The 15,586-nt window shown below is 39.1% G+C and overlaps 1 protein-coding gene across 1 annotated transcript in view; it reads left to right on the top strand.

The window, feature by feature from the left end:
• The first annotated feature begins 608 nt into the window (after positions 1-608).
• Positions 609-15,586, top strand: part of LOC132407105 (cyclic nucleotide-gated cation channel beta-1-like) — a 54,447-nt gene continuing 39,469 nt past the window's right edge. The window contains exons 1-7 of the mRNA XM_059993399.1: positions 609-631; positions 1,640-1,738; positions 3,197-3,271; positions 4,088-4,239; positions 4,982-5,155; positions 13,254-13,462; positions 14,131-14,181. Of these exons, the coding sequence (XP_059849382.1) occupies positions 609-631; positions 1,640-1,738; positions 3,197-3,271; positions 4,088-4,239; positions 4,982-5,155; positions 13,254-13,462; positions 14,131-14,181 (783 nt within the window). The remainder of the gene's footprint in view (positions 632-1,639; positions 1,739-3,196; positions 3,272-4,087; positions 4,240-4,981; positions 5,156-13,253; positions 13,463-14,130; positions 14,182-15,586) is intronic.

The following is a 15,586-nucleotide window of genomic DNA, read 5'->3' as shown; positions in this document are numbered from 1 at the left end:
GAAAAAAGTATAATAAAATAAATAAATATAAAAAGGAAAAATAGATCGGCAATTAAACTGTGAACCAACAAACAGGAAGGCCTTCACTGAAGACTTCAAACCTCCAAAACAAGTTAAAGTCAGTTGTAGAACTCTGTAGATAAAGTTGTACAACAATAAAAGTTAGATTTCACACACACCAAATCCAGGGAGAGATTGTCAACAGCCCTTAGAGTTTCAATGAATAATGTCTGAATGATTGAAGTAAAGTCTGAGTTCAGAGAAAGTAATTTTACTACGAGAAGTACTTATCCACCATTTTAGGAGGTCTGATCGGGTTCCGAAGATGGCTGGATAGCCGGAAGACTTGCCACAAATGCTTCAGCTTCCTTGGCTGACTTAAACCATTTGTATTTCCCAGCGTTAAGTTTGATTCGTAGATCAGCAGGGGAACGGAGCGAGGGTTTAAAACCACGATCAAAAAGCACTTTCATTGCACCTTTAAACTCAGCGCGCATCTTTAAGGTCTGGGGTGCAAAATCTGAAATTGAGCATATTAATGGTAGAATCTGTACTATATAGAACATCGTGATTACAGATGAGAAATAAGCAGTACTGTTATTAGAAGAATGTGCAAAACAGTCGTGCAAAGGTAATATTAGACAAATAGCATGCCATGTTGCAGTGAAACAGTAATTTGTTTCTTTTTATTGTTTCACTTTCTATGCATTCATTGTTCAAGGGAGGCTGGAATATTCGAAGGCAAAAACCTGTTACAGCCGCATATCCATCTGGAGTACTCTACTTGTAGAAGAATGTTGTTACTTTGAACCTCTTTGCTTTAACCTTAGATCAAGTCATAAAACAATGATGCATTCAAAATACTTTCCAATTAAGCAGTGGAGAATTGATGTCCTTCTTGGAAAAAATTAAACATAATTATCAGGAGCCGGAGTAGGTCGCTCAGCCCTTCATGCCTGCACTGCCATTTAATAAGTTCATAGTTGATCTAATTGTAATTTCAACTCTGTGTTCCCATCTAGTCCCTGTAACCTTTCACCTCTAATCTGCCCAACTGTTCCTCCCAGGACAATCTACACAGTCCAATCATTAGCTTAATAAACCTTCTCTGAACTGCAATCTTAAGTAAGAAGATCAATCCTGTACATAATACAACCAGTATCCTATATCCTTTTGAAAATTATGCACAAGGATATCCAGAGCCCTCTGCATTTCAGAGTGCACCCTATAGATAACATAATTAATTTATTTTTCCCCAGTGAAAGAGATGGAGGATGTGCACTTTGTGCTTGTGTGTACTAGAGCAGAGTTTGTTGGTGAATGCAATTTGCTGTAATTTCAGTCTATTAAGCAAGCTATTAAACTGTACTTACAACTAGATCTACTGTAGGTGCTTAGACAGCTACATTTCCCAATGCTGCTTCATTTCAGCTTGTGCAGGCTTCCTGAGCTTTCAATCACACAGAACTATTTGGCCAGGATGTGAAGGTTCATTTTGATGAAATGAGGCATCTATTGTTGAATCAGCATTGCCACTTTCCTCCAGTGCTCCCCAAGCTACACAATGATAGTCATTGGACTGAGTTATTTTTATTGTTTATGAACAATAAGCATTAATTGCACTTTTTTCACTAAACAGAAATAAGCCATCATCCCATGAAGCCAGTGCAGAGGAGCCAGCCCAGGAGTTACATGGTGAAGCTTGGCAAAGCCAAACAAGTCTTCAGGTTGATGATAGGTCAGTAAGACATTGTTTTTTTTGTTGTTTTGACCAACAGATGTTCAATGATTGATTTTGACCAAGTATTTTCTGCTGCTTAGGTTTGATGCTATTCCTTTCCATCACTGTTTCAGTAGTCTATCGAAGGGTGTGGACTGAAATTACATTGAAAGAGAAAATCTATGATTCTGAAGGGTATAGAGTTGGGACATTGCGCAGAGCCAACATTGGCACCCAATCATCCAGCAAATTTCAGGCACCCTGAAATCGGCTTTATTATACAGTTTCAGAGTTTGACAAGATTAAACATGAAGTACAGTATTACTGGTGCTGTGAAATTACCAGTGTATAACAGAAACTGGTTAAACAAATTCCACCTTGATCACGTGGATCTGACCTTCTGTAGAAGGACTGTAATTTATCTTAAGTGTATCTTGGAAGGTGTAAATGCTAAATTAAATTAATTCAATAAAATAGCAAATTAGAGTGAAACAGGGAGCAGGAAATCCAACATCTGTATATGGACTAGCCTATATGTTCACAGTTCAAAGTTAATATATCAAATAACATATATGTCACCGTATACAACCCCAACATTTATTTTCCTGTGGACATGCTCAGAAAATCTCTAACAGGATCAATGAAAGATCAACTGAAGTGCAGAAGGCAACAAACTATGAAAATGCAAATATAAATAAATAGCAATAAATAATGAGAACATGAAATAGCAAGATGAAGAGTCCTTAAAGTGAGATCATTGGTTGTGGGAACATCTCAATGGATGGGCAAGTGAGTGTAGTTATCCCCTTTGTTCAAGAAGCCTAATGGTTGAGGGGTAGTAACTGTTTTTAAACCTGGCGCTGTGAGTCCTGATGGAAGCAGCACGGCCTGGGTGGTGAGGATCTCTGATGATGGATACTGCTTTCCTACAACAAGCATTTCATGTAGATGTGCTCAGTGGTTGGGAGGGCTTTGTCCATGACGTACTGGGCCAAATCCACTACCTTTTGTAGGGTTTCCCACTCAAAGGGATTGGTGTTTGATACAGCCAGTCATTACACTCTCCAATACACATCTATAGAAGCTCCTAAAACTTCAGACCCAACAATGTGGTTGATTCCTCAGAAGACCCGACAATGTAAGACAGCAAGGAGAGAATAGGGCATCATAGCCTGATGGCATGACATTAATTATTTAATCAGTTATTTTTAATATTCATAGCCTGAGATTTGATTGGGTTTTATTAGGTCAATTATATTTATTTCTGACTGGCATTTAAAGGCAGAATCTGAATTTCCTGGCAGCCGGATTTCTTGTACTCTGGCTGGATCTCCTGCTCCCCTACTGCAGTTTTCAATGAATGGAGCAGTGCTGGAGTTGAGGCAGAGGCTGGACGCTAACATGAAAGAGCTCGGATCAATGACTATTGTCAGTGAGGTCCCTAGTGCTGTAAAGACAAGCATCTTACACCAACAGGTTAAGCAGCTACAAGCACTTGCCAGATGAGAATCCAGCAGGGCTGAAAGATGACAGAGACTGTGCAGTGGCTGGGTTGGTAGTGCTAAATAGTAAATGACTATGCCAGTATCCAAGGACAATTTTTCATAACTCCATGAACTAGAACAGTCCACTCTCCCAGTCAGTTCACGCCATTGTCTATGCTTCAGTCAATATTCCTACCTTTTTTTTTGCCTAAACCTATCAGGGTAACCCTCCAATCCCTCCTATATTGCAATGACTTGGAAAAACTAATGGACCATTGAACCATTGAATGTTGGCCCTTACCACTTGCTCTTTAGTGTTTCATGCACCAGGATCCAGGGGCCTATTTAGACCATAAGATAGAGTGGAATTGGACCACTCGGTACATTGAGACTGCCCCACCAAATGATCATTTTGGGCTGATTTATTTTCCTTCTCAACCCCATTTTCCTGCCTTCTCCATGTAATCTTTAGCACCTTTTTTAATCAAGTACCTCCGCTTTAAATATACACAATGATCTGGTCTCCACAACCCTCTGTGGCAATGAATTCCACAGATTCACCACCCTCTGGCTAAAGAAATTCCTCCTCATCTCTGTTCTAAAGGGACATCCTTGTATTCTGCCGATGTGCCCTCTGGCCCTTTAGTTCCCTGCTTCCTGGCTCTCTCAGACGGCACTGCATTTGTGGTTTTTCCATCTTCTGGATCTGCCTGGACATTTTGATAGATGACAACTAACATGCATAATAATGAAGCCCTTGGGTTGTACTTTGATATAAATGTTTTTAGTATTGCCATTTAGGTTACTGTTTTAAGACTGACACATATCATAACCTGTTTGGAAAATCAAAGTGACTAAATGCAGCTTAACTCTTCAGTTTCAGATCTCAGCAGGGTTCAACATCAAGCATTACCAGTGCTATTGTTAATGAGCGCCTCCAGGAATTGGTTAAACTCTTTAAAGAACGAACGGAACAGGTCAAAGAAAAGCTTATTGACCCTGAAGCATCCGAGGATGAGGGAAGCCCAACTGCATGTAAGTAAAGGGGAGTTTGGGATTGAGTTCAGGACATGATGGTTGCAATGGATCTGTTCAGAAGTGTGAAATGATCAACTGGCTCTACTTTATGGTCTGTCTGGACCACTAGCTGATCAGCAAGAGGGTCTCAGGAAACATGATAGACTGGGATTAGTTGCAATGGATGTGGAAGAACACAAGAAGATGCAAACACGACAGGACTGTTTGGAGCACAGTGCTAACAGACTCACTTGACTGACCGTACTTTGAATGGGTTGGATGCTCTCTGATGCCTACAGCCAGGGAGAGAGCTCTGTGGATGTGTCTGAGTGAAGGGTTCTTTCTGTCACCTGACCCACCTCAATGACCCCAGCCAGAGGAAGGTGAGGCCACTCCCATTTCTATTGATGCAGAAATTCCAAATAATCTCCAACTGGTGAATCTCTGTAGGGGTGGGTAATATTTCCCTGTAGACATGCTGTTAAGCCAAATGGCACTGTCTAGCCAAGCATGCTTACTCAACTTTACTTATTCTCTTCACTTAAATATGTCTTATTGATGTAATTTACAAAATAAGATTTTTTTAAATTGTCAATTCTATGCAAACAGATCGATCACTCTAACGATATTCTTCCATTCTTCCTTTGGAAGTTCATGAGGTCATGATGGGCAGAATATAAAAGCATTTTTTCTATTAATTTATTCTATTAGAGCCACTTCTCACTTGCTCACTCATAATCCTGTTTACATAATGTTACAGCACCCTCGAAGGCGGCTCCGGCAGCTCCTGCCCCACCTCCAGAGGAGAAAAAGGAGGAGGAAGAGAAGGAGGAGGAGCACTACTGTGAAATGATGTGCTGCCGGTTTAAAACAAGACCTTGGCTCAGGCGAATCAAATCCGTGGGACTTCCATCCAGCGTTGATCCTTTCAGCAGTAGGTTTAATTGAATCTATTTTTCAAAGTTTGAAACTGTAGTCAGAATAAGAACTGAACCTGAGTAACAACCGGTCAACACTTATGGTACCGAAAGCAAACTGTACTTAGTTGGGCAGTAACTGGTCAACACGATGTTTTCTGCTGTAGGGATTTATCTGAGCAGTACAAAGGGAACAGAACCTGGGTAACAGGAATCACCCTGTAATAATCAGGTTTCATCACAGCAAGAGCTGTTCACCAGAAACTAGTGAGCATTCTCGAGTCTGAGAAAAGAATAGAAACTAGTCAATAGAAAGGAATCAACAAATGTTAGATCAGCACTCTTGATCTTTAGCCATCGTGTCTGGTGGGGAGTTGTCTTCCTTTTGGGAATGGGCAACAGCAGGATGGCCAGCCCAGGGCCCAGGAAGTGCACTGAGGGGAGATCATCTGGCTCAGCACTCAATATATTTTCGGAGATATTATGTGGGCTGTTATTTGTCCCTGGAGAATATGCAACATTTGACATTGGTATACTGAAGAGACTAGAACAAGTCATTTACACCCAGAACCAAATTATATTTTAATTTATCTGATTCATTAAAATACTAATTACTAGCACTTTATTGTTTGTGCTCCTCTGAAAATGGCAAATCAATAAACTCTCAATGATAATGAGAAAGGTCTTTCTTGATAGTAATTTAAATGAAAGAGTATTCAGGTTTGAGCACCAAGTGTTAATAATTTAATCAGTTACTTGTCAACAGGAGCTAATCACAACCATTGTGGCAACTTTAATTAGTCAAATGCAATTAATCTGGTAGGAGCTTGTTCACTGAATTTCCACTGATCATTTTTAGTGTATATAATCCAAATTAGATGCATTTATTTCATGATAGCACAGAAAATAAGAAGTAGTCAGTAATAACATGTTTTGATATTATGTGTACTTTGTATCTTTGATAACATGCCAATAATTAATGTGAGCTATAGTGAGATGTTATCTCATCAGTGTTATATTAAAAGAAACAAACAACCTGTCATTTGATGGAAGTAACTTCCTTTTACATATACAGTGGATTCTGGGCAATTGGGCCATCCGTTAATCAGTGTAGCCACTTATTGGGGACAAATCTTAAAGAGCAAAAACTAATTGAGAGAATAGCTGTTTTTCCCTTCATTTTTTCTGGGACACTATGCTCTTTATTTGGGACAGGAAATTTAAGCTGAAGTTTCTACCTAGTATCAGTTGTGTGCACATGTATGGCCATTAAACACTACACCGTGCTGAGCACAAACAGTTTTAAGTAGCATCAGTTGTGTGTGTTTTTGATCTAAAAACAAAGAATTTTGTCACTGATAGCTGGCGGGAGAAAGCAAAAAGACAATTTGGGACTGTTTTGTTCACTGCAGTTTAGAGCATTCAGACTTGGAGATGCCAGAAATTGCCAGGAGTCAAAATTAAATGATTTCACCACGTCAACAAGTTAGGAACTACAAATAATTTGAAGGTATCAACAAATGAATGCTACAATGAGAATGAACTGTCAGACGATGCAATCATCGAAGGCATTGTATATAGGTGGTCCATTATCGACACTAGGTGTCTGTGCTCATTTGCATTCAATCAAAAGAACGCAGCAGTATACTCTGGATGAATTCCAACCTCTATAACTATTAAGAACCAAAATACAGTTTTATAGTATTGTAGTGGTATTGATAGTCTTTTAATTTGTTACTTAGTTAAACAGTAGTTTCTCTTTTTTATGCCTTTTTAACTATTTCCATGGAACTCTGGCTAATTGGACCAAAATGTACCTGTCCCAATGTATCCCAATTAACCAGAATCCACTGTAGTTTGATCATGTTCCTATATAACTGTAACTGTTTGAAGTGTAGTGGGGGTATGGGGGGGTGGGGGGGGGGCTGAAAAATAATCATATTCTCCTGTGACATGGTTCAAATAAACATAACTTCATATCTTGCTGTGGCTTGAACAGATTCCAATTTCAATACCAAAAATCGACAGATTATCGTACGGCCACAATGGGTACAAACGCTGCCATTGGAATACTAACAAGTAGTGCAATGATTTTATGTGTGCAGAATAAAATTTAGAACCAAAGCTGTACACTATCTGTAATGGGTATGTAACCCTCTTTGGAGAATTGCAAAGCAGTTCCCATGCATGTGATATGTTTTTATATGGAGGATCCTGGGTGAAAGCAGCATAAATGCAAGGTTATCACTGTGGCAAAATTCTGTTGTGCACAGGCAGCGAGTCTCAAATACTGATGTAGACCTTAAATTATGCCACCAGTATTATTGAAAGCTAAAGATAAAAATAAAGATTAGCCTTATTTGCCACATGCACATGAATACACAAGTGAAATGCATTGTTTGTGTCAAAGCAAATTAGTGCGGATTGTGCTGGGCACAATTGATGCGAGTGTCGCCACAGTTCCAGTATGCCCACAGCTCTCTAACCCTAACCCTTTCTGGAATATAGGAAGAAACTGGAGCAGCTGAAGGAAACCCAAGCAGTCACAGGGAGAATGTACAAGTTCCTTACAGACAGCAGCGGAAATCAAATCCCATTTTAACAGTAGGCACTGTAAAGTAATGCGGTAATCACAATGCTACCACACCACCCTTGGCCTTACTTGAGCCAAGTACCCAAGCTGATTACTTTAGCTGGGAACCTTGACCCTCTGAGTGTCCCAATAGCCATCCCTTCCACTTAAGGGTAAAGCTGAAAACTGGCAATAAGAACACCCTGTGTAGTGGAAGATCAGGCAACAAAGTTTGTGCTTCTAATGAGGCATTGGTGCCAACTTTCTATTTTTTGCATTGTTAACCTTAAAAGATCAGGAGTTTGCAATTCTATCACATGTGGTCTGTAATGCATCATGTTTGGCAGAATATCACCTGGTACCCACAGCTCAGGCAGCAGTAACACAACTTCAGGTACAAAGACAATCTGTTTCTTGGTTTCTGCAGTTTTCATTTGAAACCAGTCTAGACCTATTGGCGGATAGTCTTCTTTCTCTCTAAGCTAAATGGCGATAAAGTGAAAGGCATTCAATCAAATTGTAAATCAACGTAAGGGTGTCAAAGTTACAGAGAATGGGGTTGAGGGAAAATAGATCTCCCATGATTGAATGCTGGAGCAGAGTCAATACGCCTAATGTCCTTATTCTGCTTGCACGTCTTATGATTTATGGTCTAAATCTTTGACACAAGCATCTCCACCATCAGATGCAGAGTTACAAGGATGGTTGTTATGAAGACATAAAAATCACATTGAGGAGTAGGATCAATTCTCCTGAAATTAAAATTCAGACTGATTGTTGCAGAGTTCAAAGACTTTATTCCCCACCTAATCTTTGTCATACTCTCAGAGAAGTGTAGATCTCTCATACATAACTCCCGCTTAGATTATCTGTGAGTATTTGTTAAAGCAATGGACCATACATTTTACAAAATACTGCTTATTGTACATAATCAAGAAAATTGATTGGGTAATTAATAGGGTGCATCTAAAGTGTTGGTTTTTGAGAAGAATGTTAAGCCAACGTTCCATCTGCCCTCATATGTGAACATAAAGGTTTTATAACACCCTTCTGAATAGGTAGATGTACGGTGGATGTTCTGGACATTATCAGATTAAAATTAGTGGGAATCTCTTTTGTGTATTTTGTGTCTGACATTTTCCCCTTGTCAACACTGGTAGTGCTTTAAAAGAATTTCACAAGTGACCAAGGTACTGTGAAATGACCAGAGTCTGCGAATGGTGTGATATAAATGCAAGTCTTTCTTTGGCCTCCACCTGTCCTGTTGCTATGCTGGGACAGCTTGGTATGGATGCTAGGTGTGAAAAGTGCCCCATCTAGAACATTGTACTCTCTAGAAGTCAAAGTGCAGATTTTAGAAAACTGAAATAAAACACAAATTGCTGGATACACTCAGCAGGTCAGGCAGCACCTTAGAAGAGAGAAATAGGGTTAATGTCTTAGGTATGAGACCTTTGATCAGAACTGTTATGTTGTGTAACTCCAGAAATTAATCAAAAGAAAAACATGAGCCGTAATGTTGTCTACTTAGATTTTCTTTCCTTTTCTTTTTTAGTAAGTTGATGACATAAGCCATTCATGTACTTCTTATATAGAACCCATAATAAATTATGTAATCAACAAGGTATGCTTATTCAAACAATATATTTATAATTTTACTCAAATATTACTGAAATATTAAATAAACTCCTCCATGCTTAGCTATAAACAACTCAATATAGAATGCATCTCAACACAAATATGTAACGTGTTGCTCTCTAGTATACTACATAATACAATTAATATACAGACATCCACAGGACAGTTAATTTTAAATTGTCCCATTCAGGCCTAAAGATTTAATCACTGTGGGGAATTGCTGCCCTCCAGAAAGGTTTGCAAAGATATCCTCTATCCTGGGGGCAGAGGATATTGACTTACTTTCAGTACTGGGTTGATGGTGACCTTAAAATTTCCACAGATCCTGACAGAGCTATCCTTCTTGGCTACTGGGAACCACTGGCATTGCCTACGGGCTTCACTCAAACTTGGAGGGAATTCCTTCAGCCTCCATGCGATCTAGCTCTCTGGCTACTTTGTCACAGATGGTATATGGAACTGGATGGGCCCAAGTAAAACTTGGGTGTGCAATTTTCATTTAACACTATTTTACTCTTGATATGTTTGAGTTTTCCAGTGCCAAACTGGAACACTACTGTAGCCTCATCCAGTACCTTTCTTAATCTGCTTTCAGTTAAGACTTTTGCAGTGGTAGTGGCGTGCAAATGACGGGTGAATGTCCAATCAAGTTGTACTTATAGCCAATCATGGCCCCACAATGCTGGCCCTCCTGCTTTTACTACATACAAACCCAATGTGGCTTATTGGTTGTACTTCAGTTACGATTGCCATTCCCACAGGAGTTATCTTTTCCCCACTGTAAGTTCTTAGTTGGATTTTGCAGGATTCAGTTCAGTATCTTTGAAATGCCATTCAAAATCATTTTGTAGAATCAGAGCTAGTGTCCAATTTCATTTTCATTAACTTGCTGTTTACTTCTGGTGTAAACCATACAGCTTGTCTCTTGTTAGTTTTCATAATGTAAATCTTCAGACTACTCAGTCCTGTGTCACTCTCATCATTATCAGATTTTTCATCAACAACATGCTCTTTTTAAAACTTCAACTTGGCTTTTTCTCTTTTTTCTGTAGTCCATTTATTTTTGTCTGCCCAACATGCTCTTTGTTTCCTACTTGTTGCATTTTCTGCAAGGTTCACCTTTAAACCTGTATTGATCTAGTACACGTGAGCCCCTGCCACATTAGTAACACTATTTGCTTGGCCAGGCAGTTTTATGTTTAGACACTGCAATTTTGTTTACTCTCATTTCATTCCTGACTGCAACTCAATTGCGTCTCTAGCTGCTGTTTCCATTAATACAGTGATCCCAATTGCTCTTTTAAAATATGAGTTGTGCTTCCGTTAGGAACTATTTTAAAATGCTTTCTTGTAAGATTACACAAACTAAACGATCTGTCAGTGCATCATTAAGCCAAATTCTGCTCAATTTGTTTAGTATACATCATCCAGTTGTTTGTATGCAATCAAACATGTCTATTTTTCTGATGTAGCCAGACATTTCTGTTTTTCTTTTATTTATTATTATTATTATCACATGGTACTAACTATTCATGAACCCATAGCCATATTGGTTGCTTGTTATTCTGTCCTTTTTCTGCTTTAAAAAAAATTCAAACATCTCTCTCTCCTTCCAACAAAAAAAATGTAAACGCAAAGTACACTGCAGATGCTGTGGTCAAATCAAGACATACAAAAAAGCTGGATGAATTCAGCAGGTCGGGCAGCATCCGTTGAAAGAAGCAGTCAACGTTCCTGACAAAGGGTCTCGACCCAAAATGTTGACTGCTTCTTTCAACAGATGCTGCCCAACCTGCTGAGTTCACCCAGCATTTTTGTACGCCTTGAAAAAAAAACATGCTTTGCTTAAACAGGTAGGTAGTCATCTCAGGTTTGTTTTAAAACTTCCTCAACACCACTGTTATGTTTTGTAATTCCAGAAAAACACAGGAACTGGAATATTCATGTACTTAGCTTTTGTTTCCTCTACTTTTTTAGGGATGCGCTCACATATGATGTGGTGACGTGATGGTGTATGCCATTCACATACTTCTTACATATAACCCAGAATGAATTATGTAAAGAAACAAAGAATGCTTAATCAAACATATTTACAATACTACTGAAATACTAAATACACTACAAGAACTATTCTGACAAAGGATCGTGGACCTGAAATGTTAACTCTTTATGCTCCCTTACCCATTAAGTGTTCTAACATTTTTCTTTTCTCATTATATCATCTGAATGGGTCTCAATGTCTGTATAGAACAATTTACTTTATTGCTCTGCTTTGTCATTTCACCACAGCATAATCACCTTTCATCAAAGCAACCATCATTTACTGCAGTCAGGGTATACACAGTTTGTGTGTGTATATATATCCGTCTAGAGAGAAAGAGTTCAGTTGTGTGGATACATCCAAACACCACATTATGTACATCTGAACCACTCAGATTTGTTAGCGTCAAGATTATAAGATTAGACCCATGCTTTTTAGAGTGGCTGGGAGACATATGATAGTTTAGAATCTTTTCTACAAATGCCAAATGACACTGTGGGTCAGTTGATGACTTTAAATCTGAAGTTGGAAGATTGTTCACAAGAGAAAAAAGTAGGTGGTTGGAATTATGTCATATATTAGCTGCGATGGCAGGATAGGCTTGAGAGGTTAAATGGCTTCCTTCTTTTATTTTCTGCTACTTACCTATTTAATACTGTTTTTCTATTACTATCTTGTTTTTATCTACTGCTTTATTAAATTGTCTGAGGGGAAGCCAAACAGTTTCATTGTATCTGGTATAATGACTATAAAGATCATTCATTCATTCATTCATTCTTTTTCTATATTTCCTTACCTACATGTGTTTGCTCTGCCTAAGGGAGAACCATCACCAGTTGAGATATCAAAAACCTACCACCTGCTTAACTACAAAGCAGAATTCAGCCTGCATCTCATTCTTCATGTGACCCATCTCCACAACAGCGCACTGTAGACCTGCCAAATTCAGATTCCTGTTTTGCCACTGTGTGGACAGCTAAATAAGATAAATAATTAATTCTAAAGTTTGCTAAATAGTAAAATTAAATTTCCATTCTTATGGATTCTGCAGTCTGTTTCCAGAATCCATAAAGTTTTCATTTCAAACCGGCTCGTGCTGCTGGAACACCAATAGCATTGCCTTGACATTCTTATTACTGATCTCTGTATCCACTTTCTCGTCTTCTTGAGGCTGAGGCCTATGGCCTGAAACAGGTTTAGCTGGCGGGCATTCCTCCAGCTGCCATCTGCCAGGTAAGTGTACTGTGTATCTGCTGACATTGTGTTAGGTTGGCTTTGTGTAAATGTCATCATTCCTGTATTGATGTTCAAACTGGTGACATGTTAATAGTGGTGGTTATACTCTAATAATTATAGTGATTGATCACACTAGTGTTGCTGATATTTAATGTTGTCAATGTGATGGTGTAGGAGCTTATTGATACCGTTTTGTGGACCAATTAGTCCCTGTGTGTCTGCAAAGGAAGGAATGGTATAACTAGGCAATGCCACATCATCTTCAAAGTCAGTAAATATCAGGACCAGAGATGTTTATTGACATGAAGTAATGAATTGGGAGTATTCTGTACTGTATTTTTATGGAGGTATTAGCTTATCCCTATACCACACACAACGCTAACAATAGTAAAGCCTGCTTGCTTCGGTAGTTACACTGCAACCTGCCAATGTGCTGTGACTGTATACATTATACTGTTGCTGCTTTTAAATGAAGAGGCAATTTGTCAGTAAATGGCCATCTTCATTCACTCAGCACTGACTGAATGGATTGACTACTCCACTGAGTTTGTAAGTAATCTGATACATTTGGGTTTGCCTGCAATATCGAGTTCATATGTAACACAGTTCTTCTTGTTTTCTGCCTTAGACCCTCTGTATGTTCTGTGGTTGTCCATCGTGGTATTAGCCTGGAACTGGAATGTTTGGTTAATCCCCGTGCGCTGCACCTTTCCCTACCAAACACCCGATAACATCCATCTATGGCTATTAATGGATTATTTCTGTGATCTGATTTACCTGACGGACATGATTGTTTTCCAGTCTCGTCTCCAGTTTGTAAAAGGAGGAGACATTATAGTGAGTGATTATATCAATTTCTCTCTTCATGATTAATAAAAGTTATTCATGCAGTTGGCCACCTCAACTGTATGTGGCCTTATAGATTTTAACTTTCCTGATTAACAACATCTACTCAATCGACAACCAGATTCTTCTTCAAATTCTTACAATACTTTAAAAGGTAGCAGGGACTAAAAGCAATTTCTAAATGTAGATTCTAGTCACATGATTAATCTGTTCATTCCAAAACATTGATATGTAACAGAAGATTCCAGTAACACTGAAAATGGCCACGCAGGTTGATGGGATGGTAAAGAATGCAAATGCCATCTTTGCCTTCAAGAAACTGGGTTAAAAAATGGGGAAGTTCTTTACACAAAGAGTGCAATACACTGCCAGGGATGTAATGGAGGCAAATATGACAGAGGCATTTAAAGGGCTCTTAAATAGGCACATGAATGTGCTGATAGTGGAAGGATATGGACATTATGTAGGTAGAGGGGATTAGTTGTGTTGGATATTTGCTCGCTAATTTAATTTGTCTGGCACAACGTTGTAGGCCAACGTTGTCCTGCATTGTTCTATGTTCTGCATTCTAACATTAAACTCCATGCAACTAAACAAGAGCGATACATTCACTGAAACTCTATCTAATGCTGAATAAACTTTGTTCTTCTCTATTTCAGACAGCACGGAAGCTTATGAGAGAAAACTACCTCAAAACCCAGAAATTTAAAGTGAGTTATTACACTGACGATCTGAATAGGGTTCACTGCACTGTCCTTCAAAAATAAATAATGACAATCTGCATGAGTGTATTGATGAACAGCTCTTGCCTGGAGTGGTATTGATGTGCTCTGAAAATAGAGTAAGAGTATGTCAACATCACCGGGAGTGCATCTCATGAAAGCTGGATAAATGTCTGCCAAGGTCATTGAAGGGAGGAGATGGGGAAGAGGCACATGTGGATCAAACACCACACAATCCAAAAGGCCTTTATCCACAATGTAAACTTTAAGTATCCCCAGCTGCTGTTAGAGCCACTCATGTGCACAGTAATCATATGTAGAACACTTGAACAGTTTATTAGTCCTAGCTTTGCTCCCTGGTCATTTCTACCCATCATAGTTTCCCTGTTAGTTCTGTTGAGCACTAGGTCCATATTCCACTCCAGCATCTCACGTGGATACCAATGAGGATTTTTAAGTAAGCAGTAACAATGGAACAACATACTCAGTTATGCTGCCACCTCAGTAAAATTACCGGTACACCTCTCACACTGGCATTTAATGAGTTTAAGCAGTTATTAGGCAAATATAAAAAGGATCACTGAATAAGAAATTTTGTCAGATTTGGTGGCTAAGTTTGTCCAGATGAGCAGTTCTTTAGTTGTTGCTGCACCCTGCCCCGCAACATTCCTCACCCCATCATCATTTATCCCCCTCTCTAGCATCACTGCCTCAGAAGGCAGTGGAAGCCAATTCTCTGGATGCTTTCAAAAAAGAGTTAGATAGAGCTCTTAAAGATAGTGGAGACAAGGGATATGGGGAGAGGGCAGGAATGAGGTACTGATAGTGGATGATCAGCCATGATCACAGTGAATGGTGGTGCTGGCTCGAAAAGCTAAATGGCCACCTCCTGCACCTACTGTCTATTATCACCTCTCCTCATCAACTCTTGTGGACTTGGTGTCTCACTGCTCCAGTGACTCAGGTTCAATCCTGGACATCCGACGCTATGTTTTCACTCCCTTATATAAGCTCATCCATTTTCTTCCTGATACCATGTGGCTTTTCCCTGATACTCTGCTTTCCTCCCATATCCCAAAGATATGTAGTCTAATAAACTAAATGCACACAATAAATTATTGTTTTGTGTAAGTGAAATATCAGGGAAATTTTTGGGAATGAATAGGTTAACAGTGAAAGTTTGTGTTTGTTCTATGAACCACAATAGATCCAATGGGCTGAAATGCCCATAAAACCATAAGACATAGGAAAAAATTAGGCTGTCCAGCCTATTGAGTCTGCTCCATCATTCAATCATAGCTGATTTATTTTCCCTCTCAACCCATTGTCCTGCCTTCTCCCCAAAACCTTTGATGCCCATACTAATTAAGTACCTATCAACCACCATGTTAAA

This window comes from Hypanus sabinus, chromosome 17 (assembly GCF_030144855.1).
Source record: "Hypanus sabinus isolate sHypSab1 chromosome 17, sHypSab1.hap1, whole genome shotgun sequence".
NCBI classification, from domain to species: Eukaryota; Metazoa; Chordata; class Chondrichthyes; order Myliobatiformes; family Dasyatidae; genus Hypanus; species Hypanus sabinus.
This window is presented reverse-complemented; position numbering and strand designations above follow the sequence as displayed.